Source organism: Narcine bancroftii, chromosome 3 (genome assembly GCF_036971445.1).
Source record: "Narcine bancroftii isolate sNarBan1 chromosome 3, sNarBan1.hap1, whole genome shotgun sequence".
Lineage (NCBI taxonomy): Eukaryota > Metazoa > Chordata > Chondrichthyes > Torpediniformes > Narcinidae > Narcine > Narcine bancroftii.
The window spans coordinates 143,669,685-143,697,368 of NC_091471.1; the positions used below are offsets into that span (position 1 = coordinate 143,669,685).

The 27,684-nt window shown below is 43.3% G+C and overlaps 1 protein-coding gene across 7 annotated transcripts in view; it reads left to right on the forward strand.

The window, feature by feature from the left end:
• Nucleotides 1-27,684, forward strand: part of LOC138757652 (alpha-1,3-mannosyl-glycoprotein 4-beta-N-acetylglucosaminyltransferase B-like) — a 180,493-nt gene that overhangs the window by 87,940 nt on the left and 64,869 nt on the right. For all 7 annotated transcript variants that reach the window (XM_069925319.1, XM_069925318.1, XM_069925317.1 and 4 more), the window contains 4 exons: nt 9,529-9,662; nt 17,115-17,161; nt 19,068-19,181; nt 22,928-23,003. In XM_069925319.1, the coding sequence (XP_069781420.1) occupies nt 9,529-9,662; nt 17,115-17,161; nt 19,068-19,181; nt 22,928-23,003 (371 nt within the window). The remainder of the gene's footprint in view (nt 1-9,528; nt 9,663-17,114; nt 17,162-19,067; nt 19,182-22,927; nt 23,004-27,684) is intronic.

A 27,684-nucleotide genomic window follows, 5' to 3' on the forward strand; every position in this document is an offset into this window, starting at 1 on the left:
AGCCAATCGCTGTAAGCACAGTCTAGATACAGTAACTATATACACTATGTACATTGGTGATAGATCTGTACTATCACAGCCTCCATGGGGTTTTCTCCCCCCAGTGCTCCTTCCAGGAGTTCTGTGAGTCCGGCAGGGTGATGTTGCCGAACTTCACCTCAGCCATGCAAACTTGTGCAGGTGTTACCTGCTCCATATACTTTAGCCATCCAGAAGGATGATGGCTTCCTAGACAGTTACCAATCACCAGTCACATCAAGGAAAAGACCACCCCCTTGAGGTCAGGACAGGCAGCGGTCACTGGTGGTCCACCAAGGCGACCGTCCTGACAGAAATTGTACCCATGGGCACCCCCTTGGATGTCAGTAATGTGAGCCCATTCCCTGATCACCTTCATGCCCTCACTGACCATGTGCCACTGCGGCCAGCCATTCACGTCCCATTCCAGAAGCGTGGGGAACCTGGCCCGCACCGCAACCACCACCTGATCCTACAAGGTGGTGCCCTCATCAATCCCTTCTGCAAACAGCTGTAGGACATTGTTGACTGTCTGCTGTGCCAACAGGCTACCCAGGGCACTGGCATCTAGATGGAAGTGGTGGATATGGATTAGCCATGCGGCCAGATGCTTACCCAGCTGTTGGTGATATCTGTCTTCTAGCCTGGTTAACTCCTTGATGGAGTAGTCCTAAATCTCTAGGACCTCGTTATGGAAATTCACCCATCCACTCGCCCTTTCCCCAATTCTCTGCTACCTCCCCATCGGGGAAAGCCAGTGAGAGGACCTTGTGCGGGTCTGAGACCACGTGGTCACTAGCTGGGCATGCAGGATTTTGTGTACATGGGGAGAGGACTCCTCATGGTCATCATTGTCCATCCACACATCCCTATCCTTCGACTACATGTTGCCCTTTCCTCCATGCATAATGACCCTTATTTTAATTGAATTGACCTGCCAGTTGGATCGGCAGGCTGCCTGCAGCTGCCACACTTTGACCAATCGCCAGGCAGCCTCAGTATATTTTGCCTCAAGGCTGCAAATTGCCGCCTGGGCAGTGTCCAGTGCCTCCTGCAGGGAGCCACGGTGGGGCTTCAGGGATTCGATCTGTTTGTCCTTCTGATCACACTGTTCGGTTAAATTCTGATTGATATTGCACTGGCGCCTCAACAGGGAATATCAGCAACCATAGGGCTCCCCCACAACTCCCCCCTGGATTCGGGAAATCCCAATTTCACCAAGAGAGAGGCCACGTGGTGCCCAGTCTTTTCTCTATGGGTGTCCAGTCTGTCAATCCAATCAATCGGTATCGCGTGGCCTGCCAGCCAAACCGCTAGCTTGCTGAAATCTGACTATTGTCTGTCCACCCGTGGATCCTAAATTCTATTCCTGACCATCCCCTGCAATTCGCAGGTCACCACACACACACAACAATCTCTCACATAGATACTGTGCATGTCCTTGAACCCTGCTCGCAGCAACAATTTTTATGTGAAATTTAAGTCAGCTTTGGTGGGTTCACAGAAAAGTGAGTCCAGACATAAGCTGACAAACAAGGAGTACTCTTTATTGTACATAAACATCATTACAAGGAAGACACAAAACAATACATCTTACTAATATACTCTTACAAGACAGGGACTTCAGTGGACACTCCTGATCGCTGTACCTCAGGGTGCGGCTCAGTGTTAAGTAATATATGGTAACTAACACAGTCTAACAAGACGGGGACAGGTTCCCTGTTCCAACATGGATGGGGGGTGGGGGGGGTTGGTGGGTAGCTCAATGCTAAGTACTGCCAAACAATACTACGGTCCCACTCTACATGTAGTCCAATGACTTCTCTAGTGATGTCCACAGCAACGTGGATTCGTAATCAGGACCAAGGAGCAGAGAGAACGAGCAAAGCACATAATGGGCTTTTAAAGTGCAGTAAGCTGGGGAGTCTGGCGCAGGAGATCGGTAAGTGATTTAAAGGGGTCAATGGTCAGGTGTGCACTAACGAGTGGACAGAGTCTCACCTCAATTGGCAGATGATGCGAAAGTCATGTGACCCTCCACAATATACACTACAGAGGGGAGGGCGGTTTGGAGCTTGGATGGGTGGGCGGCCATGGTGAGGGCCTGCAGTCAGGGCATTGGGAGCTTCAGTGGGTGGGCAGGGCGAGGATTCATGGTTGGGGAATCTGAGCTCGGATGGCCAGGCAGCCGAGAGAGGAGCTTGGATGGGCAGGCTTCCAGGTCCAAAAATGGGGGTCACCTTTTACATGGGATCAACTATTACTTGAGTATATACAGTATCTGTGCAGCTCGGTCAACAGTTACATTGTGGGCAGCCTCCTTGGTATCCCAGGAGGTATGGGCATTCACATGGTAGACCATGATTGTCTGCCTTTGTGCTTAACCTCAGATAAATTCTCAATGAGGGTGTCTCCAGTGTGGGTGACCATTAAGCTCCTATTCCATCTCTTGCCACCAGGCCATCCAAACTGCCATACTATTGGCAATGGCCTATGTCAATGTAGATTCAGGGGACCTGGTAGTTTCCTTGAGGGTTAGAACCACAGCCACAAGTGCAGCCAGCCAGCTGGATGCTCCTCTGCTCCTTCTTGCATGAAGGTCTTGCGCATGGTGGGGTGGAGTGCTGTGGTTTTACATTGCTGTTTTCTGCTCTTCTGACGATAGAAGCCATCAGGAAACCAAGCCTGCTCCTGCTCTTCAGGGTTCAGGTCAGGTCACCAAATGGTTTTCCCCATGTGAAAGGGGAGGGGTGAATTATGGGAAATTCGGACAGGGACATGATCTGTTCATGGAGGTGGCTCACCCTCTCCAGTCTTGTCTCAGCATAATCTGCACATTGGAATAGGAGGCACCTTCTCCTGGCATCCCTCCGCAATGCTCTTTTTAGTGTACGTCGAGGGCAGACGTGGCGAGGACATTGATCTGGTCCCAGTGCACCCTTGCCAGCAATAGCACCATTGACAGACCCTTGCTGGTCATGCAGTGTGTCCGGTCCACTGGCTTTACTTTGCCTTGCGAACTCGTGTGGGGACTTCCCAGTCAACGTAGCCAATCCCGTTGAGGAGGTGGATGGTCTTTATCACTGTTCTCCCGGCCAATGGGCCCAGTAGGGACAGGATCACCCCTCTTAGACTGGGAGAGACAGTAGTCACCATGTGCTTGACCAGTACGGGGTGACCCAGGAGCCTTTGTGCCTGTCACAGTCAGAGGTGCCCTTGTAGAGCCCGCTAGATAGCTCTTGCTCCACTCTGCCTAGGATTGCGGATCCCATTCTAACAGGGCTAAGATCGCCGTACCATGCAGTCCAATAGGGATGTGCCCTGGCCAGCCGTCTCCGACAATTCCCACAGGGTATTGTTTACTGCATGTTGGCTAGATAGCCTGTCATGATACCTACTCCTCAATGAGACAGACTTATTCCAGCACTGTCCTTGTCCCAATGCTGAAGCAGCCATATGACCAGGGACTTTCCATGCAATTGCCAGTAGCGATCCCTCTGTTGGCTCCTTGGCTAAAAACCATGGTGGTTTTGCAGGGGACATGGTCATGACGACATGCATCTCCCCAGTCCTCTGCTATCTCCCCATTGAAATAGGGTGCTAGGGATTCCTGATACCTGGTCTGAGACCGTGTGGTTACCAGTATGGGTTGCAGGGAATTGAGCGCATAGGAGGGAAAAAGTGTGCAGGATGGTTCAGGATCCTTGTTGTCATCGCAGTCCATTGACAGGTCGGGACCATCCCCCTGCCGTATCATGGCGCGGACCATGACTGGGTCTGGCCACCATTCAGCCTGACAGGCAGCTCTTAGCTGTTGCAATTTATGTACTATTTCCACCTTTCTATTCCTACTCAGTGGCCCAGGTCTGTGCAGCTCAAATTATTTCTTCCATAGTGACTCAATGCTGCTCTAGGGGTGCCACCTTCCCCTTTAAATGAGCAATTTCCTGTCAATGTTGCACCCAATCAGGTGCCTCAGGTGAGTGGCTAGAAGCCAGAAAGCACTCATCTGCCTCCCCTTACTACCTGGGAATTCCAACTCCTTGAGGAGGAAGACCACTTGGACTCCAATTTTTCTCCCCATGGAGGGGTCGAAATGATCGGACCAATCTACTGGTCTACCGTGGTACTCCAGAAGCCTCGCTAGAGTATCAAACCTTACACTGCCATCAGTCCACTCCGGGACCCTATCCTCAGAGTATGAATCCCTTTTTGTGATTCCAAGCTTGAGTTTGTACCCAGTTGAGACTTAGCGGATGCTGCTCGCAGCACCTAATGTTATCTGAGGATCAGGTTCGGCAGGTCAAAGCGCAACAGATCTGAACACAAGTTGATTTCTGCAAATAACTTAATTTGCCTGCAGGGAAAAGTTGCCACAGGGATCTCACTCTCACACACACACACACACACATACACACACACACACACACACACACACACACACACACACACACACACACACACACACACACACACACACACACACACACACACACACACACACACACTCACAGAAAAATGTGCTGGTTGTCCACCTTATCTATGCCTCTCATAATCTTGTAAATCTCTTCTTAACTATCCTATCAACCTACACAGCAACCTACACAGCAAATACATCTATGTATTTGAACCCCAAGATCCCACACAGTTACCATAAATATTTGTGTATAATGCTTTTTGTGTAAAATGCAACCCCGCATTTTTGAGCGGGAAAAGGGGGAAAAGTTTTACCCCTGTGTATAATACGACCCCCCTCCCCTTGACCGCCCAAGTCGCACTGGTGTCTCTCCCCCCTCGCCCGCCCAATTCACACTGGTGTCTCTCCGCCCACCTGAGTCGCGCTGCCATCTCTCCCCCTTGCCCGCCCGAGTTGGGCTGCCGTCTCTCCGCCCACCTGAATCATGCTGCCATCTCTCCCCCCTCCCCCATCAGTCTGCCATCAATGTAGGCAACTGCCGATATCTTACTTAACGTTAAAACTGGCAGAATTTTTTTTTACTTTTACTTCCATGTATAATGCGACCCTGCCCCCCTCCTACTTTGAGCTCAAATTTCAGTACAAAATTTTTTGCATTATACTCGAATATTTACGGTAAATATCCTGCCTTTAAGCAAGTAAACTGGCTTCATGTTTGACCTTCCAAAATGCATAACCTCATACTCATCGGATTAAATTCCATCTGCCACTTTTCAACCCAACTCCGCATCCTTTCTCTATCCTGTTGTAACCTATGACAAACTTCAACACCATCCACAACACCTCCAACTTTCACATCATCTGCAAATGTACTGACCCATCCCTCTACTTCTTCTTCAGGTCATTTATAAAAATCACAAAGAGCGGGGGTCGCAGAACAGATCCCTGGGGATCTCCACTAGTCACTGACCTCCACTGGCTTTCTCCCATTTCCTAGGAAAAAAAGATGACTAGCTAGTTTCCCTGGCCTTGTCTTTTTTTTTTTTTTTTTTCTTTGTCTTGAGACTAATTATGAAATAAAAAAACAAGAAACGTACTCTTGTTCTGACCATGAACATTCAGGGAATGGAAGGAGATGCATCAAATACAAGCAGCAGAGCTTTCATACATCTTGGGCATTGCATTCAACACACACACAAGTCAGTTGAAGGGCCTCTTCCTGCAGTGTTCTGTGTACTGTACCTTCACTGCAGCAGTTTCAATGGATCAACTGCTACTACTACTCCCAACCACTACTACTCTCTGGTTTCTACAGGCAAGGCAATTCTGAGTTGGCACAGTCAAGGCTCTAAGACTTTCTGAACAAGTCTTCCATTTGGGACCTTGTTAAATACCTTTGAACACCACATCTACCACCCTATCATCAATTTCTTTTGTACCCTCCTCAAAAAGTTAAATTAGTCACATGAGACATGACCTTCCCCTCACAAAGCCATGCTGACTATCTCTGAGAAGACTGTACTTCTCTAAATTTTCATAAATCCTGTCTCTAAGAATCCTCTCCAATAGTTTTTTCACCACTGATGTATCACTCACTGGTCTATAATTCCCAGGTTTATCCTTATTACCTTTTCTAAACAAGAGGAACACATTTGCCGTTCTCCAATCCCCCAGCACCTCCTCTGTGGCCAAGGAAAATGCAAAGACCATTGCCAACACCCCAGGAATCCCATCCCATAGCAACCTGGGGTATATCCCATTCAGTCAATTGAGGTGTTTAAAGCTCTATGGTCATTTTCAGGACAAAAATGTAATCTCTCATATTAGATCCTATGCTGCTTGTTTTGTGTATCTAAATGGATGCATGGAATCAAATTTCTATGCCGCTGGCATTTCCCTAAATATGATGAATTCATAACCACCTATATAAAAATCCATTTTCAATGTTACCACAAATATGGGCAGAGGAAATTTGCCATCTTGTCTGTTTAGAAGCATCATGAAGATGAAGTCACCAAAATGAATTAGAAAGTGACAAACTTTCTTCCAATATTGGAATGGGTCACAAAACCCACCGTCAGCAATCCACGAGCTGACAGTAGAGGTGGTAGGTCAGTTACAATAAAGATAATTCTGAAGGAAATAATCAAGAACATTAATCAAAATATTAGTAATGTGCTTGAAAGCCAGTAAATTAATAACTGAATTGGTGGCATGGATATTGGAGACATTCACTTATTTTTAAATGTGTGACTAAATGCGTGGATAAGGTATTTTGTGCATATTGGAATGTCTTGCAGTCACATGCACAGCTAAGATCCAGCAAAGCATCAGACATTTTGCAGAAAATGCACAACAAACAATAATGTAGGAGGAAATGAGAACAGAAACAGGGACTCTTCCTACTGGAGAGTAGGAATCCTAATATCCTTGGGTTTATGTAAAATGTCACATCAAGGACAATTTGTGCATCATGTAAAAGCAGTTGATCCATTGAAACTGCTGCAGTGAAGGTACAGTACACAGAACACTGCAGGAAGAGGCCCTTCAACTGACTTGTGTGTGTGTTGAATGCAATGCTCAAGATGTACGAAAGCTCTGCTGCTTGTATTTGATGCATCTCCTTCTATTCCCTGAATGTTCATGGTCAGAACAAGAGTACGTTTCTTGTTTTTTTATTTCATAATTAGTCTCAAGACAAGGCCAGGGAAACTAGCTAGTCATCTTTTTTACCTAGGAAATGGAAGAAAGCCAGTTCCTTCCCACCATCAACTAGCAAGCAGAGTCGCAATGTTGGGCGTCCTTAGCATGTGGGAACCAAATATATACAGTGTTTCTAAGTGGCAAGAGGGCCTCCATCTGAGTTATGAACTTTAATATGGATGTCTTCGATGAGATCATGCTACCACTTACTCTAGGATTCTCTCCCCCCCCCCACCCCCCCAGTTGTAACCAAATGCCCAGACCTTTCTCACTTTAGAAATCTTTAATCTTCTTTAATATTTCAAATAAGTGAATCACTTAGATTAACATTTGAGGGTGAGTTTAAAGATGTGCCACTGAGTGCCTCCAAATTGATTAATATCTCTGTCAACATATCTGGTCAGTCCATTCACTAAGTTTTCTCATTGGAATGGTAGATCAGAGAATGAAATGCAGAGATGATTATAGTTACATCCCAGTGATACTAGCCATTCATTTAAATCACCTAAAAGGCACTGAAGATTTTCTGATTTATTTTCCTATTAAATAACATCAAAATTATTTACTACATGTATTCACTAATGTTACATTCATGGAAATGAATCAAAAATCCTTGCAAATCAACATGAAAATAATTGTTAGGAAAATCACATCAAATTACATTGTTAGCTGGGAGTATGCAGGAAGTTCTTTGGAACCTTAGTATCCATATCTATTTATTTATTTATTTATTTCCCCATATTAAAATTTAATATCTGGATTGTCAATGGTACAAGCCCATTCATCTTTTTTGTTGATAAGGTTTCTGTGTTTCACACCATTCAGGTTGTTTATTGGTCCAATATGAAGACTTCTGCTCAATGACAATGCACTAACATATTGTTTCTTCTCTGCAGTGCTGCTTTCTAAACAGTTTTTACACCTTGTTTTCCTGAACGTTAAAATTCCTGCATAGTCAACAAAATTAATTTAATTGTTGAGGAAAATTATTATCTTACCTCACCTATCAATGGGTCCAATATCTCATTGCTCAATACACTTAATTGACCAGCACTCCTTTTCTCTTTTGGGCCGTGTCTGCTGGATATTTCTGATTTGCTTTACACTCCAGACTCTGTGAATCTTGGAGATCTCCTCTAACTAAAGATACTTGTGCATCAAATTAATGCTCTAGGTGTATTGCTAATTTAACCCTGCATTTCATTGTACATATTTCAGATTTTCTTTCTCTGCCTTTATTTTAAGATTGCACACAATTGTCTTTCAGCCTTTCTTTGGAATTGCTCAAATCTTCAATTAATAAACTCAATGGAGTTGATTCCTTGATTATTACCATATTTTCTTAGCACCACCAAACTAGGCATGCAAGCTAAACACAATTTGCAAGAGGATCTCAGTGGGCCAGGCAGCATTCACAAAAGGCAATTGACAGTCATCGTTAAGGAGATTCTGACCAAAAGAATGTTTAAAAAGCAGCATTACAGAAAACATGAGTTTGGATCCTCATTTTTGGCCCAAAACGCTGACACTCTATTGCCTTCCTTGTATGCTGCCTCATCTGTTGAGTTTTTCCAGTGCCTCCATGTACACAATGATGAAATCATGTAATTAAAATATTCAAAAATATATAAACAAGAAGAAATGAAAATGCTCTTGAGTCTATACCACTGCATCGCAAGCTTGTAAACATGTTTACCCCTATTTCCACCCACTCGCACTGCCCTACCACTAACTACACATCCCATCTCTCTACCATTTGCTCCAACCCGAGAGCAACATGTTTGCATAAACTCACAGACACGAGGCAACTGAGGAAAAATTTGGGATTTTTTGCACTAAACAATTGTATCAAAACCTGAACTTTAAAGCTGGTGGATTTAGACCAGTGATAGTCTGGAAGCTCACATCCAGGTCTTCTTAATGGGTCTTCTGTGCATATGAAGCATGTATACAACTGCGAGTCAAGAGGCTCTTCACATTCCAACTGGACTCCAGCTCTTATAGTATCGTCATCAGTGATTGAACCATTCATTCCCATTCCTCAGATCACTCAGAAAAGTAGTTTAAGCTGGAAGTCTCACACAGATAGGCATAAAAACCTGTGCAGTGCTGCATTAAATTATATTTTAAAACACATTAGAATGCCCGTCCTCATAAATCTAGTCCTTTGCAAAGTTGTCCTCTGTAAACATGCAAAGATGTGCACAGGTACTGGTTACTTTGTTGGATCATTGGAGATAAAAGTTGAGATCTCTTGTTTCAATGAGTTATAAGAATCATTCAGATTATAAAATACTTTGTGTTTTCATGCAGTAGTTTTCTAATTTATAATTCAAGTTCTAGTTGTAATTTACTACTTCACTGCCACCCGCTTATTTTTCTTATTGTAGTCTCGATAGTGATGGGCATACCTACAGTAAAGAGAGAATCACAAAATTACCTCATGGACACGCTGAACTCCCTTATCTATGAACTTTCTACTGAAGAGAAAAGAGATTGTGTCATAGTTGTTCTCATTGCGGAGGTTGGTTAAGCTTTCAATATTGTTTTAACTTTAATAATGTTAATATAAATCTGATTTTCAAATGAGCTTTATTATCTATCCATGACAGCTCCAAAATAGGTTCTCGAAATTATAAATTACTCCATTGTCAGTTGTCATTCTTCACAGTGTGTGAACAAGCTCCAGCGGCTCATAAATAACAACTGTTATATTACAGTTTATGTGTTCATTAACTAGGTATTTAAACACAAGGCAAACATTTACATCAGAGAACCATTAATTAATCCATATTTTCTCTTGCAGATATCATAACATTTAATGATTATTTGCAATACTTTCTTTTTTTGCTTTGGCCAATTAATTTTCTAAATGATTTTAAGCTCTCAGTAATTCTTTGAACATTTGATAGACTTTGTTATTTGACGTCAATTTTTAAAACACAGATCTCACTAAAGAAACCAATGAAATTCCACTAGGGTGCTTAAACTCCTGGGAAATTCTTCATTGCATGATACAATGGATAAGGTTTTACATGAAACGTGAGAAACAGGAGCAGGATTAAGCCATCTTGTTCATCGAGCATGTTTCACCATTCAATAAGGACATGGCTGATCTGGCCATGAATCCACCTACCTGCCTTTTGTCCATAACCCTTAATGCCCCTACTATGAAAAAATCTATATAACTGTCATAAATATGTTTAATAGGACAGCCTCTACTGCTTCCTGGAGCAGAAAATGCTACAGATTCAATGGTACAACACTAAACTCTAAGCTAGGAGAAGCCCACAAAGATTTAGCCATCTCAGTGGCATAATTTGTTCAGTTTCCAAAAACATTAATTATCAGACAATTGTTAAGGAGGATTTTATTTATTATATTATTATTATTAATAATATATTATATCTACCTAATACCTCTTGCCTGTGGCCCTATTATAACAGACTTTTGTGTTTCACTTTATAGCTATGGGGATCTCTTGTGTGCAATCTTGAGGGATTTATGGATTTAGACCAAGATCCCTTTTATCATCAATCACGTACTCCACCTTCAAGTACGACCTGCTAATATGCATCAAATTACACTTGCCTGGATTAAGGTCTATCTGCCACTTCTCTGCCCAACTCTGAATCCTGTCTATATCCTGTTGTATCTTACAACTTTCCATAATATCCACAACACCTCATACCTTTGTGTCTTCTATAAACTTATTGACCCATCCCTCCACATCTTTGCAAAGAATAAAATGGGCAAGTCATTTTTAAAAATCACAAGACCAGCGGTCCAGAACAGATCCCTGTGGAATGTCTCTAACCACCAGCCTCCCGACATCTACTATGACCCTCTGTCTTCTGCAGGTAAGCCAATTCTGAATCCATGCAGCCAAAGGTCCATGAATCCCATGCCTCATGACATTCTGAATGACCCTACCATGGAGGACCTTCTCAAATATCTTATTAAAATCCATACACACTACATCCACCACATTACCTTCAACAATTTTTTGTCACTTCCTTGACAAATTGAATTAGAGCTCGGAGGCACGACAAGCCCCTCACTAAGCCATGCTGATTATTCTTGAGAAGACCATGCTTCTTTAAATGTTAATAAATTAATAAATCCTATCCCTAAGAATCCTCTCCAATACTGCATTCGGTTCTCCTGTTGCGGCCTTCTCTACATCATGGAGACTAGACACAGGCTGAAAGTTCATTTCAATGAGCACCTTCGCTTTGTTCACAGCAATGGCAGGGATTTCTAAGTGGGCAACCATTCAATTTCTGTGACCCACTCCCACTTCAACATGTCTGTCCGTGGCCTCATACTGCCAAACCAAAACCACTTATAAATTGGAGGAGCAACACCTTATATTCCATCTGAGCACTCTCTATCCAGATGGCATTAACATCGACTTCTCAGGTTTCTGTCTCCCTCCCTTTCCCATCCTTCTGTCTCCCTTCCTCCAACTCTCCACCCTCTTCCCTCTCCATCCAGAGAGCTATCCCCTCCCCCTATAATTTTTCAGCTTTTTTTCTTATGACCTCCCATATCTACCCATGACCTCTTGCCTGTGGGCCCATGCCCCTCCCCCCCCATTTAATTCAGGCATCAGGTTGCCCTTGTGTGGTGGTAAACTACTGGCCTACTGCAGGGGGCAACCTCTGTACCTGCAGAAGAGCATGAGGACAAGACAACACCTGGCTGGCTGTCAATCACTTTCCAGGATATAAGACTGAGCTGGCACTTCTAAGTCACTCTCAGAGCTCACAGCAACACTACGCACAGCTGGCTCTGTGGAAGTTTATGTCGTTGTACAGCCTTTTGGTTTTGTGTGTTTGCTTCTGACCGACAGCGCACCACAATTTATTCGACGTAAAATTTTTACAAGCTGCTATGGAAAGATTCCTGAGCGGCTGGAGACTCGAAATCGACCCACATCACTCGGAAGCACAAACATGCTTCGATATCTGGAGGCACACAGTCAAAGCGATCATTGAGGCTCATGCCAACGACATCCTGGATTCCGATCGAAAGAGACTTGTCTTACACCGATCCAAGCTGGGTCGGTGAGCTTTCCATGCTCTCAAAGACTGCACCGGGTACTCAGAAGCGATGAGTACCCTCTAGGCCATGTACAAACCTTCGACAAATGTGGTATTTGCAAGGTACCTCCTGAGTATCTGAGCCCAACAACACGGGGAGGCGGCTGAGTCCTACCTGGGAGTTCTTTGTGAGTTGGCCTGACCTTGTCTGGCTAAACCCAGGGTAAGTGAAAGGGAGGTTGAGAGGCTGATCAGGGACGCCTATGTCCAAGGGCCACCAGGCAGAAGCTGCCGGAAGAAAATATCTACTCATTGGTGAAAACAGTGGAGGTAGTTCAAACACTGGAGGCAGCAGCCCTGCACACTGAAGCCTTCAATTCCAGGCTCCCTCAGGCCTCCTCATGGACAGCACATTTGGCTGCTGTGGCCCTGGATCAAGCTGGGGAAGAAAACTTCACTGCTGCGGGCACCCAGTGCCCCTGTAAGTACTGTGGGTCCCGGTGTGGGTCCAATCATGCCAAAACTGCCCAGCTAAAGTCCCAGTATTGCTCGAGGTGTGGCAAGAAAGGCCACTTTGCAAAGGTGTGCCTCTCAAAGCCAGCCGGCAGCTCAGAGGCCCTCTACGATCTTACCCCCTCCCTCACTGTCCCCACCACTTGCAATTGCCGGGCGGCGGCATTGCCCCCACAGCCACTTCCAGCCTCCCCAGCCCTGGCGACCCAACTTCCAGCTTCGCTGGCAATGATCGCTGCATGCATGCCTGTGATAGTACAGATCTATCACCAATGTACATAGTATATATAGTTACTGTATCTAGACTGTGCTTACAGCGATTCGCTGAGAGCTAAGCCATGCCTATTGTCTGGGCCTTAAAGGGTTGTGTCCCTAGCCAGGTCAGATCATTCCAGACTGGTCGGCCACCTGTGAAGAGCTCCTGTCATTTGCTAATAAAAGCCTTGGTTTGGATCAACAAGTCTTTGGTTCTTTCGACGAGCTCTACAATGCCATGCGCCCGGCCCACTCCTCGCTCTCACCAAAGGCTACAATGATGTCACTTCTGGTCTACGGAATGATGTCACTTCCGCCAGCTGTGATGACATCACCCTCCCCGACAGCCAGCGGGGTGACGTCACTTCCCCTGACACACTGAACGAAGCAAGAGAAGAAGGCCGGCCATGCCTCACCTTCCAATGCGGCGCTGCCATCTTGGGCCAGACAGGTGCGGAACCCGTCGTCACCGAGACCCCCTAGGCTTCCAGTGATGATGACGTGGTCAACACGGGCATTGACCAGGCCACCCTACTAACGCATCCCATGCCTCCGGACGCTGCTGATCGTCGCACACTGCACCCCATGACTACGGAGAGCACCACTGATCGAAACTCACCTCTCACGATGTCTGCAATAGACTCCGACGACCACACCTTGCCTCCACCATCAGGGAATGACGACTTGGACCCCAGGATGGTCCTAACACCCACCACCCTGACCATGAATGTTCCTCACGACCTCGGGCGCTCCATGATGGGCATTAAAATCAATGGACAGGTAACAGAAATCGACAGTGGCAGCACTGAAAGCTTCATTCATCCGAGTGTGGCCCACTCACTAAAACTAAAAATGCACCCACCACCTTCTCGATCGCCTATCAATACCCTCGGGCACTGCTCGTCCGATCTGACTGTGGGACCCTACTCCCACTCACGCTCCATAGCGCACCTTCCAACCAGCCCTGGCCAACCTGCAGCCTCTTCCCGCTGCGCATCACCCCTCCCGCGCTCTTCTCACACTTCACGCCAGACTGCAAGCCGATAGCCACCAGAAGTAGGCGCTATTGCACAGAGGACAGAGAGTTCATTAGGGTGGAGGTGCAGCAGCTTCTGGCGGAAGGTGTCATAGAGCCCAGCAACAGCACCTGGAGAGTCCAAGTCCTCATGGTCAAAGGGGGAAGCAAGCTGAGGATGGTCATGGACTACAGCCAGACCATCAACTGGTACACCCAGCTGGATGCCTATCCCCTACCAAGGATATCTGACATGGTCAACGAGATAGCCCGTTACTGGGTCTTCTCCACAATTGATCTGAAGTCAGCCTATCACCATCTCCCCATCCACCCAGGGGACAAGTCCTATACCGCCTTCGAGGTGGACGGGCACCTGTACCAGTTCCGCTGGGTTCCGTTTGGGGTCATGAATGGGGTCTCCATCTTCCAGTGGGAAATGAATCGAATGGTAGACCTGCACAAGCTGAAGGCGACTTTCCCGTATCTGGATAACATCACCTTCTGCGGCCACGACCATGATGCCAACCTGGACAAACTTATCTGGATGGCCGAGGAGTGAAACTTCACAACAAAGAGAAGTGCGTGTTCAGCACCACCCGCCTCACCATCCTGGGGTACATCATGGCACATGGTGTCATCAGCCCAGATCCAGAACGGATGTGCCCATTAATGGAGCTTCCCCTCCCCACCACGCTCAAAGCCCTCCGCAGGTGCCTTGCCTTGTTCTCTTATTACTCTCAATGGGTTCCCCGCTTCTCAGACAAGGTCCACCCACTGGCCCAGGCCACGACATTTCCCCTCCCACCCGAGGTGCAGGCAGCCTTCACGTGCATCAGGCAGGATATCGCAAATGCCGTGATGCATGCCATGGATGAGGACCCCCCTTCCAGATGGAGAGCGATGCCTCCGATGTAGCCCATGCCGCTACCCTCAACCAGGGGGGTGCCTGGTCGCCTTCTTTTCCAGGATCCTCCACAGCTCCAAGCTAGGGCACTGCACCATTGAAAAGGAGGCCCAGGCGATTGTGGAAGTGGTCCGTCACTGGCACCGCTACCTGGCTGGCAGGAGGTTCACCCTCCTCACTGACCAGCAGGCAGTGGCGTTCATGTTCAACACCACACATGGGGAAGATTAAGAACGACAAGATCTTGCGCTGGAGAGTTGAGCTGGCAACATACAGCTATGACATGCAGTATCGTCCCGGGAAGTTTAACAACTCCCCCGATGCCCTCTCCTGGACCTGTGCATCGCTCCACGACGATCAGCTGCAGGCACTGCATAAGTCCCTCTGCTACCCGGGTGTCACCTGTTTATACCATTTTATCAAGTCCTGGAACCTCCTGCACACCGTCAGGGATGTCAGGACCATGACCAAGGCATGCCAGGTCTGCGCGGAATGCGCCAACCCCAGGCTCATGTTGTGAAGGCCACTTGGCCTTTCGAGCACCTTGGCATGGATATCAAGGGGCCCCTGCCTTCCATGAATCGCAATGTCTATTTCCTCACGGTCATAGACGAGTACTCCCGCTTCCCTTTTGCCATCCCTTGCCCAGACACCTCCACGGCCACCGTCATCAGGGCACTGACACAGATCTTCACCATGTTCGGCAACCCTACATTTATCCACAGCGACCGGGGGGGTCTAGCTTCATGAGTGAGGAACTGCACCAGTACCTGACATCAAGGGGTATCACAACTAGTTGCACGACTAGTTACAACCCGAGAGGTAATGGGCAAGTGGAACGTGAGAATGGGGTGATCTGGAAGGCAGTTCTTTTGGCTCTTAAGTCAAAAGGGTAGTCCATAGAATACTGGCAGGATGCTCTTCTGGAGGCGCTCCATGCCATTCGGTTACTTCTGTGCACGGCTACCAACGTGATCCCTCACGAATGCCTGTTTTCATTCCCCAGGAGATCGACGACGGGAACATCCCTCCCAGTAAGGCTCATGTCTCCGGGACTGGTGCTCCTGCCTAGACACATGCGGGCTCTGTGAATGGAGATGAAACGGGGTAGAGAGCTGGTGGAAAGAAGAAAAAGGGAAAAGGAAGGAATGGAGAATGGAGAGTAAGCTAGCAGAAACTGGGAAAGTCGATGTAAATGCCAACCGATTGAGGAGTGCCTAATCGGAAAATCAAATGTTGCTCCTCCAACTTATGGGTGGCCTTAGTGGGACAGTACATGAGATCATGGACAGACATGCCCAGTCTGTGTACAGTCTCTCTAATGTAGAGGAGCCCACAGCGGGAGCACCAGATGCAGCAGCTAACTCCCGTGGATACATAAGTCAAGTGTTGCTTCACTTGAAAGGACTGTTTGGGGACCCGAATGGTGGTGAGGGAAAAGATGTGGCTGTAACTGTGGCACTTCCTGCAGTTGCAGGGGAAGATTCCAACTGGGCAATTGGTGGGAAAGGATGAGTTAACGAGGGAGTAATAGAGGGAGTGGTCCCTACGGAAGACGGAGAGGGGAAGATGTGTATGGTGGTGGGATCACATTGTAGGTGGTGGAAATTACAGAGGATAATACATTGGATATGGAGGTTGGTGGAATGGTAGGCGAAGACAAAGGGAATCCTGTGTTTGTTATGCGTGGGAGTAGATGGGGTCAGGTCAGATGAGCAGGAAATGGAAGAGATGCAGATAAGGGCTGAGCTGATGGTGGTGGAGGGGAAGTCATGTTTTTATGGAAGAAGGAAGACATTTCAGAGGATCTAGACAAGAATGCTGGCTGTCTGGCTTATAGTTACCTGCCTTTTGCCCTCATCGTTTTTTAAATGGTGGTGTGACATTGACTGCCGTCGAATCCACTGGGACCTGCCTAGAGTTCAATGAATTTTGGTATGTTATCACACATTACTCTGCTATAATTTCTACAAATTCTTGCAGTGGTCTAGAATCCATTTCATCAGGACCAGGTAACTTATCTACCTTTAGTCTGACTAATTTTCTCATCACTTCCTCTTCTGTGATTGGGATTGTCTGAAGGTCCTCTCCTCCCGCTGCAACCATAATATTTGTCTTTGACAATGACTCTTTGAATGCTGAAAAAATAAAAGAACAAATGATTTTCCAATAATCATCAAAAATTAAAGTGAACGAACATGTTGTGAAACGCCTTCTGCAACATTTTCTATTTTCACTGTGTAGGTGGAAGAAAGTTACGTCACTGGACTGGCAGAAAACTTACAAAATATGTAAGTATTAAGTGAGGTATGGAAGTAATATCAACATAGTATCCTATGAAAGAAATATAAATTAATGAGCTCTAATTTCAACAAGACAGAGAAGGAGGTACTGAGCGAGCAAAGGCCAGGAGGAGAGGAAGATCCCCAGCTCTACTTAACAGTAATGTTAGTGGAGACCTTGGAACCATGGCTTCCTTATTATAGCAAATGTGTGACCCTGGGAGGCCAAGAAAAAACAAAATGTAGGGAAAATGCCATTTTGTAAAGCAGCTAAGGTTTGACAAATTAGGAAAGCAATTTTATACATGAAGCATTTTTAGCTCGGTGCTGCTGGTAGGAAATTAAGGGCATGGGTTCTGGCTGCATGGAAATCAAGGATGGAACATATGGATCACCGCTGGTAATGCTATTTTGTGAACAAGTATGTAATTATTGTCATATTGACAATGAATGATCACTTTGCATTTTGGAAATAAATTTAATGCAGTCATTTCTGATTCCTTTGGTCTTAAAGTAAAAACTCCAAATTCAAAGTTGGTGCCACCAAGATTTACTGAAAAGAGAAATGTAATTTTCATGTTTTTTAAGTTTATGTAAATTTTATTTTTGCATCCTAATTAATATAAACCATCTTTTGTGATTCCATTTACATTAAAAACCCATGATATCCAGCACCTTTGGGGATTGGTAGATGCCGGATAAGTGAGTTTTCTGGTTGCTTAAGATTGCATGATACGGGGGTTGATGTATTAACAGTGAGGCGCGTCAATTTTAAATTTCTGTATTTCATACTACACTATTTATTTTCCTTGATTGTTTAAAGTTGCTGAGGCTGCTTGCTGGTTGCTTGAATTCCAGATAACAGAGGTTTTCCTGTGTGTTTCGTTCATTTCCCTGATCTATTTTTCATGGATTCAGCAAAATATTTTTTTGTAACTATAATAATTTTTGAAGAATTTACTACTCCTAAAAGCATTGTGAAGTATATAATATATTTTGCGTGATACAAATTTGTGGAATGTTACAAAGTTATTATTGTTAAAATATTCTCATTGTAGTGATGAAGTTAATCTATTTAAACTAAAATCAATAATGTTAATATTAAGTTGGCTACAAGATCATATATGGATTATTAGCATATAGTGCAAATTCAGCCCTTAAGAACTTACAACAAATAAATCAATCAGGCAGATTTCCTAATACAGTTGCCTATATTTTTCCACAAAAGTTCCAACGTCCAACACTGAAGTGGGCTTATGTCTACCCTGGCACCTCAAGCAACATTGCCCGTGATGTTATTTTCCCTTGTGCTACACTGGTGAACATCCAGTGGAAGTCAACAACTCTCTGGAAATCTGCCTAATGAGCTTTTGCCAGGTTAGGTCCAGTGCCAGTATAACATCTCACTGACAAAACACAACTGTCAGGAGAATGGTAGCCTGTTTTACTTGATTTACTTCAGTTATTTTAAATGTATGTTATTCATTGTACATGGGTGTTTCATTTTCAATAGGAGTATTTTAAGAAATTATTTCAGTATTTCAAGGCTTTCAGACATAAGTCAATGTTTATTTTCAATGATAGCTTAAGCAACTGGTGAGTCTGGTGGCCAGGTCTCACTGGGCTGTCCATCCATTGATATTGCTAGTCATGTGTACTGGGAGAGGCTCTGGGCTGCATCGTGCTGTCTTGGGTGCTGTGTTGTGTTCTGGGCTGCACTCCCAGTGGAACTGCACTCAGGACCACATTGAAAGAAACATCTTGGTGCAGGGGCTGGTTACCAACAACCACTAGGTCAGCAGATGATCTGCCCTGTTTTTCAAAGTTGACTGCATGGGAAAATAAATGAGTGGTATTGCCTTTGATATACATGTTCTGCAAAGTGATCATTCTGGATTTGTTGATATGTTTAAAGGTACCCTAAAGAAATACAATCAGGACTTCTGGAGATCATTTCCCCCTCAGCAAATTTCTATCCAGATCTCTCAGATCTGAAGCAAACCTTTGGAGACTCTCAAACCAGAGTAAAGTAAGTCTTTCATGGATATAGAGATAAGTAATCAAACTAGTTTCCAATAGAAAAGAATTCCACAGATAACTGGATTCAGTGTTTACAAGAATTCCCATTTTAATCAGCACCATACTTTAGTAACAAAGTTCATGACAAGAGATTTGTTCAAGATGACAGCTATGCAGTGTGGATATCATAAAATTCAGTTTCATGATATATATGTCCACACCTCATTGTGCTTGGCCTTGCATTGAGTTGGGATTTCTATTCTTGCATTGTATTTAATGCAGTTATAGAAATTCTGTAGTGCAGTTGTTTTAGGATCCTGGACCAATGGCTGTATCTGTGTATGAGTATCCATTGCCCATCTTCACTAACTACTTTCCTAGTCATTTTCCACATCCTCTCCCTGTCTGAGATTATGATACTTCTTCAGCAGCTATTGCCCAACTGCTCCCTATCATTTTTCACCCCAGTGGGTCTCAACATTTTTCTTTGCACACACATACCACCTTAAGTAATCCTTTACTAAGCTCAGAGCGCCTATTGCTTCCAATGCCATTTGAGCTTTGTGGTTAGTAACGAATGACTTAAAGTGTTATGTGTGTGGGGAGAAAAGGTTGAGAACCACAGACATACCTCATACGGGTCACTCTTCAAACACATCACAGACCCATCTTACTCCTCGGGCAGTGATAAAATGATTAGCAGAGAAGCTATCACAGTAATAGTTGTAAGTAGTCCTCTGCTCTGTCCAATTAACCCATGATGCACTTGAATTTCTACCCAAAAGTCTTTCAGTGGTATACCACTTTCCATTATTTATCAAGGTAAAGGTTAAATGTTTACTACAAATTTAGACATAGCTGCTAGCAATCCTTTCAGTTTTGCTGGTCAATGACAAGGGCTTCAAAACTACATTCATAACCTACAAGCTTCACTGGTCTGTTCAATAGCAAATGTTTTCAACCAAATTATTAGCAATTTGCATTATCCGGTTGTGTTTGGGTCATATCTAGGGATTGGATTAGGAAAGTAAAGAAGTGGTTTTCCACAACTTTTCATTCAGTGTCGATTTGGACGTGGACATCAGAAACACTATCCCAAAGTCCATATTGGGGAGAGATTTTATCGGATATTGATGTAGTGAGAAGGCTGCAAGAAAGTACTGGAAGACATTGATAAAGATTAGTTGTAACTACAGAAAATCATCAGCGTAGATTGGTCTGATGAAATAGATTTTGGCAGTGAGAATAAGGAGGCCACTTAAGTCTTGAAAAACATGTAAAGTGAGGAATGTATCAAAGAGATCTATGAGTGAACATACCTAGTCCATTAAATGCAGTGATGCTGCTTCATAAGGTCATCAAAATAAAGTTAACGTTGCACTGCAGTTCATTTTCAATGCCAGCAAAATAAAGGGGTTGAACATTGACTTCAGGAAACAGAGAGAAGCATATGTCCTGTATGTATCTACAGTGCTGAGATGGAGAATGGTTTCGAGCTTCAAGATCATAGGAGTAAGTATCTCCAAAAACCTGTCCTGGTTCCTCTATATTGATGCTGTGACCAAGGAAGTGTACCAACAACTCAAATTCCATAAGGAACCTGATGAGATTTGGAATTTCCCTGAGGTCCCTTCTAAAGTTTTACCATAGGAATGGCTTGTGCCCAAGACCACAAGAAACTGTAGAGAGTTGTGAACACATCTCAAACCAGAGTACAAACCATCCTCCCCTCTATTGACTCTGAGTATACATCTCACTGTCTCAGGAAAGCTACCAACATATTATAGACCAATCCCACCCTGGTCATGTTCTCTCCTCTCTTGTTGGACAGAGGATACCATTTTATTTCTGCCGCTAACAGATACTTAAAGGAATCTCACACTGGGAAAAGATGATGCCCTTGTACTTTTGTCTACACTGTACTCTACATTTTGCCTTTATAACACTGTCTCCCTGTAGTATTTGACTTATTGTAACCTTACACCTGTAAATTTGTTCATTTGTTTATTATTGCACTATTTGCTATATGAGTTGAATCATCTGAAAAGCATGCAAAACAAAGCTTTCCACAATAACTTGGAATACCGAGCAATGAACAATTCAATACAATTTGTAGAGAAGCAAAACAAAGCTTTCCACAGTAACTTGGAATACCGAGCAATGAACAATTCAATAGAATTTGTAGAGAAGCAAAACAAAGCTTTCCACAGTAACTTGGAATACCGAGCAATGAACAGTTCAACACAATTTATAGAGAGACAGAATAGAAAAACAGAAATTAAATTGAGCAAAGCAAGAGCATGTTCAAGAGCCATTAGAGTTGGCAATAAGCATTGTCCTAGCCAATGACATCAACATCTGTCCTGGGTAAACTTGCACCTCTCACTTTGTTCATTTTAGATTGGTCACAGTGTTTGAGCTACCGAAAGAAAATAGACACACACACCGAGAGCAGTTCAGTTTATACAAATGTTTATTACAAATTCAAAAGCTGATTTCAAACTACAATATGCTAGCCCTTCCCAATTATACTTATCAACGCCTGGACTAGTCCCAACTGCTGAAGCGAGGCAATGACCACACACTTGTAGTAGGTTGTCAGGGCGCCGGTAGCAGCTTCTCCACCTCCCTCGACTGGAACGTTAGCTGGACTCTAGAAGTTCTTCTTCTTGCTGAGAGATGTTGCCACCTCTCGGAGAGTCTCAAACTTCAGCAGCGGGATCATGGCTTATATTACCCAAAAACTGCTTACCCAAGCACCTATTCCCAGCACAGTAAGAAAGATAACCAAGCAAGCTAGCATGCTAGGCTTCTATCGAATAACGTAATTTTCAGCTTATCACTTTGAATACAATGGTTTATTTTGCATCGAGGCTAGGCCTCTGACAGTCTGTGACCAAAACAAGCAGGAAGATTAAATGTTCTTGGTACACAGATGTCCTTTCGTCAGATAACTGCATCTCTGGCCCCTTGGTGGAATTTAGCTTATGTCTGCTGGTTCTAAAAACAAGCAGGTTCTCAGCCTTGCAGAAGCAAAGGTAAAAAACACGATTTAAATCTTCCATTACAACATCCCATAAGGAATTAAATCAGAAGATCATGAAATTATTGACAAGATAACATAGGTCCAGGACCAAAATGCAGGTTAGACATCTATCAAATGGGAAATTCCATATGTAAATTAGAACTTGCAAGTACAGGAAGTTACAGAGGCAACAGTGAGACATTCAAGGGGAATTAAATGATTAAATACATGAAAATGCCATACAGTCCGTCAAGCATGCCCTGCCACCCAGTAAAATCATGACTTCACTCACTTTGGGGTCAGCTTCACTTTCCTGCCTGTCCCCATAGCCCTCATTTCTCCTATAGACTGAAGATCTGCTTGCCCCCACCAAAATTTAGCCACCACAACTCCAAAGATTAATGACCCTCTGATTAGAGAAATTCCTCCTCATCTCCATTTAAAATGGAAATTTCTTATGCTGAAATTAAGCCCCCATGTTCCAGATTCCCGCAGGAGGGGAACATCCCTTCGGCATCTATGTTGTTCATGAATCAGGTCGTGATGCAGTCTCATCTGGAACTGTCAACTGTCCTTTTTGCTTCAGATTACAGCATCTGTAGTCTCTTGGGTCTGCATGACATTAATATAATTATTCCCTGAATATACTTCAGGTTCCCAACATAAAATCTTCTGCAACCCTGATGATCTGACATTTTCAATGATTTACACTTGAACATTTCTACTTTTAGGTGGAGAACAAAACAGAACTTGGACTACAGTTTTTTGATGATGTATGCTCAAGTCAAAGGAGCTTTTTATTTACAGGTAGAGTAACAGCAACTATATGGTACTTATATAAATGTACAATCTTTAAAAAATCAATTTCATTTAAGCATCTTGTACTAGATAGGCCACTAAAACAGGTAATCTAATGGGAGCTAGATTCAAGAATTTAATAGCTTTCAAATGAAATAAAGGCTGCTACTGGAGGTGTGACAAATGTACTGAATATCATTCTCTGCCCAAAGAAGCAGTAAAAGCAGCCTTTTTAACTGTATTTAAGGCACTGACAGAGATATTTTGAAGAATAGGGGAATTAAGGGTTATCGTGAACAGGCAGGTAAATGGAGCTGTCCACAGCCATATCAGCCATGACCTTATTTAATGGCGTAGCAGGCTTGACAGACCAGATGACACATTCCTGCTCTCAATTCTTCTTACCATTAGCTTGAACTTGCATCTGAATCAGTTGTGTGATTTGTTTCTTAAAAGAAGCAGTTTGACAAATCCTAACGAGGAAGTGGAGGGAAAAGAAGCTCGTATAGAAAAAAAAATGCATATCTGCGTTTATTACGACATTTAAGAAAAAAACTGTTCTCTTTCAACAAATGTAATCTGTATTTATATAACGCCCTTTCCAAAGGAAAATGTCACAGGATATTTCACTGGAAGAATATGAAACAAAAATTGCCACTGAGATATTTAAGGAGATAGAGGAGGCTGATGACCATAGCGGTAGAATTTCAGGAGGATCTTAAAGGACAACGGAGTGGTGCAGAGGTTCAGGGAAGGGATTCCAGAAATGGGACTTTTTTTGAGGTAACAGAGAGATAAATTATGGTTTCAGGAAGTTGGGATTCAAATGGATGGCATTTCAAAATTGGAAATTGACACATCTAGGCAAAGTATGGCTATGTCATCTAAACCTCATTGCTGGGTTACTTGAGTTCTGAAAAATAGGAAGAGTATTTTTGATTCTAGAAGTATACCAGGGAGTCTTGAAATTGATAGCAGGAGAATGGTGCTTTTAATGAGGTCACTAGTGAAATTGAGATCTAGGCACCATTCTCCTGGGTTTGGCTCCACCCAGACCAAACAGCCATTATTTCAATTGCATTCTCACTGTTCTTTCTATCTCTAGTAGGTGCTCTCTCCTGTACCTGAAAAACTTCCCTTATTTGTCTCCAGTGCTCTTTGTCAAATAACACCTGGTAGTTCAAACCCAGCATCTTCTGTGTTCCATGTGTCCTGGGAGATTTGACAACAACTTAGTGATATCCAGGTCTCATAGGACCCTCTACTCAGCCATGAAACTGAGACTAAGCCAGACACATTCACTGGTGGTTCTGGGCAGGAGAGCTGCTGCTTCTCTTAACCTGCCTAATCTGAGAATTCACTGTTGCCCTCCCGATATTCCAGAATCAGTTTTTGCTTCTCCTTGACTCTTGGAAACATGCAGTGACTTTCTCTGAACTTCCCCTTGCTCGATGAACTCAGCTGGTGAGATGTTGCAAAGAGATGACTTTCTATTCGCCTCTCAGGGTGATGATGTCTTCATTCCCAGCTGATTTAAATCATATTGTGATTCCTAACTGAAGCTCCCAGAACCCCTGTATGTTAGACTTTGCCAGGGTTAATAAATTGGAGGTTAGTCCAAGTAATTCTGGAAAGGAATAATGAGGTAAACACAAGCTTAAATATTATTGTGTATAATTGGGAGGTGGAACTCTTAAGCTGGATTCCTCCTTTTCATTTCCAAATCTGTTTCTCAAGGCTTTGAAAGTTTACCCTAGCAGCCTGGCTGCTTTTGCTCAGTTACCCTGTCTCTTTTTTCTTGCCACAGTGAATGACTTAGGCTAAGTAATAATGATCAGGAAATTTAGCTGAAAGGAAGAATGATCCCTCGAATCTTCTGTCCATTGTATCGAGCGCAAGAGTGCACAGGCATTGCTTCTCGCCACGTGAGCTCTGTGTCTGGGGAGTCAGTCAACAAATGCTGTTGCATCAAAACTACCTTTTAATCACCTCAGTTATATAGTACTTTGGGTTGCAACCGGTTAGGTTAAAAAAAACTGTGGTCGATATATACAAATTACTGAATAACTTTCATTTCCACCATTGAATGTTTTAAATGTCAGCAATAGCTTTAGGTTTGAATGATTGGAGAAGTGGATGTGGGCTCAATGCAAGATTTTGCTGCCTTAGTTGGGAGGGAACTGAATTGGGAACTAGGTAATGTCAGTTTCGATGCTAATGACCCACTTGGTGAGCTTGGAGGGCAAAGATAAGTGATAGTTGTGACCAGGAAGTCCTCTGAATTCATGTTGGTTAATGTGATTGGGGTGCTATGGCCTTCCCATTCACTAATGAATCCTTCTCTGCTGGATAATTCGTTACTTGTGTTGATACCTGTAAATGGATGTGTCATTAGGAATGGAATGAGCTTTTTGTGAGCTGGAACAAGCTGTAGGAGCTACTCTATGCAATTGCAATTAGACTGATAAAACCACAAATGCAAAAATGTACTAATTAGTAGTTCAATTATTTTATTATTGCAAGATCTGTTGTGAACTGTATGTAGGACAATTTGACAGAAAGAACAGAAATTTGATCTATGCATCCAGAAAATTTTCACAGACTCTTTTCATTGGGTCTGTTGGTTCCATTCAAGTGTCCACATGCTCAAATCCTTTGTCCCCAAATCCAATTCTATAATACCTTTGTCTATCAATAAAACCAAAAGCTGCCTTGATTAATATCTGTGTAACTCTGATCCAAATGCTCCAGATTTACAAATCCTATCATTACTGATGATGGCCAAAAGAACTCTCACAGGAGCCTGCCAGGGGACTAATATTATAGCCATAATAATAGCAGGCCATATGATCCTTTTGTAAAGAAATTAGATGCTATTATCCCCTGTGCCTATTAAAATATCTTCAGTTTCTTTGATAACTGTGCAATTCAAAAGCTTGAAATGTTTCAGCAGATTCAGTTACAACCTGTTCAGTGAGGATTTTTGTGTGATAAAGAAACAAAAAAACTTGAAGCATCAAATATGGCAGCTGCTGTTCCCATCCTTATTTTTAATTCATGTTGTAAGCACAAACGTAGCTTTGAAGAGTAATGTTTCTATTTGCTCACATTGCACAGCCTTTGGGCTCACTAATGTTTGCTTTCTCAGGGGCACTGAGGACTTTCCAGTTGTTACTTTTGCTATTTACCAATTTACACACTGGCTGCTTTCATAGAAATAAGCAGGAAAGAGATTGCTCTCTTGTCAAAAAATAATTTTGATAATATCTAAATGAAATAAAATAAAGATGCTCTCTAAAGAAAAAATAATGCCAAAAATACAGCAATTTTTTTTTAAATATGGCTTAGTTCAAATAAACCTGTAGGCAGATAAAATTTGTGTCACCTATTAGAAAACTTGATGTTGAGGTTGAGTGCAATGCACAAACATTCAGGAGAAACTCAACAGGTCATGCAACAACCATAGGAAGTAAGCTGAAGAAGGGGCCAGAGCCAAAAAGTTAATTGCCCTTTACTTCTGATTGATCCTGCGTGACCTGCTGAGTCCCTCCAATGCATTTATGTATTGATTAAAGGTTTTCTCTGCTTAATGATACACCTAAGCTTTAATTGTGCTGGAGATTTCATTTTTAGCTAAATAAATGATTGCAAATTTCTCAATAAAGGATAAACACTAATTAAAGTGAAAACCAAAATAGAATAATCTTGGTATTAAGACAGCAGAGAATAAATTACTTAATAAATACATTAATATGACTGAAAATCCAAATGAAAACTGTTAATACTGTACTGGAAAGAACAGGTCAGGAAGCATCAAAGAGGAGAACGTTGAAGAGTCCATGACTTGAGATGTTAACTCTATTTTTCTTACACAAAAATGCAATTGTAATAATTCTCCCACCATGAAGTAACTGAATATCCTCAAAGAACATAGAGTTGAATGGAAATTGTTTGTATTGCTGTGAGCCCAGAGGACCTCAAAACCCAGCAGCAATGGAATTCATCAAGACAAATGGTTACTTAAACAAAAGTTGCTTTTAATTTTCTTTAAACATAAAGAAAACAGGATCAAACTTAATCTAACTTAACCCCCTTCTAATTCTAAGCACCCGTGTATGTAATGTGTATATGTTCAGAAAAATTCTTTGATTCACAGTCACTTCTCACTTCTCAAAGTTCACCAGTATCAGGCAATTCTTATACTGTGCACAAAAGTTAATGTTATGAATTGTCGCCAGGCTCTGGTGTTTAACAGTAAATGGTTACCACTCAGAAACATAGAAACAGAGAAACATAGAAGATAGGAGCAGGAGTAGGTCATTCGGCCCTTTGAGCCTGCTCTGCCATTCAATAAGATCATGGCTGATGTTACCCCATCCCCACCTTCTCTCCGTAACCCCTAATTCCCATATACTGAAGAAATATAACTAATTCCCTCTTAAATATATTCAATGAACCTGCCTCTACTGCTCTCTGTGGCAATGAATTCCACAGATTCACCACCCTCTGGGTAAAGAAATTCCTCCTCATCTAGGTCCTAAATGGTTTGCCTATTATCCTCAAACCATGGCCCCGGGTTCTGGATTTTCCCATCATTGGAAACATCCCATCTGCATCCATTCTGTCCAGTTCTGCCAGAATTTTATGTCTCTATGAGATCCCCTCTCAATCTTCTAAACTCCAGCGAGTA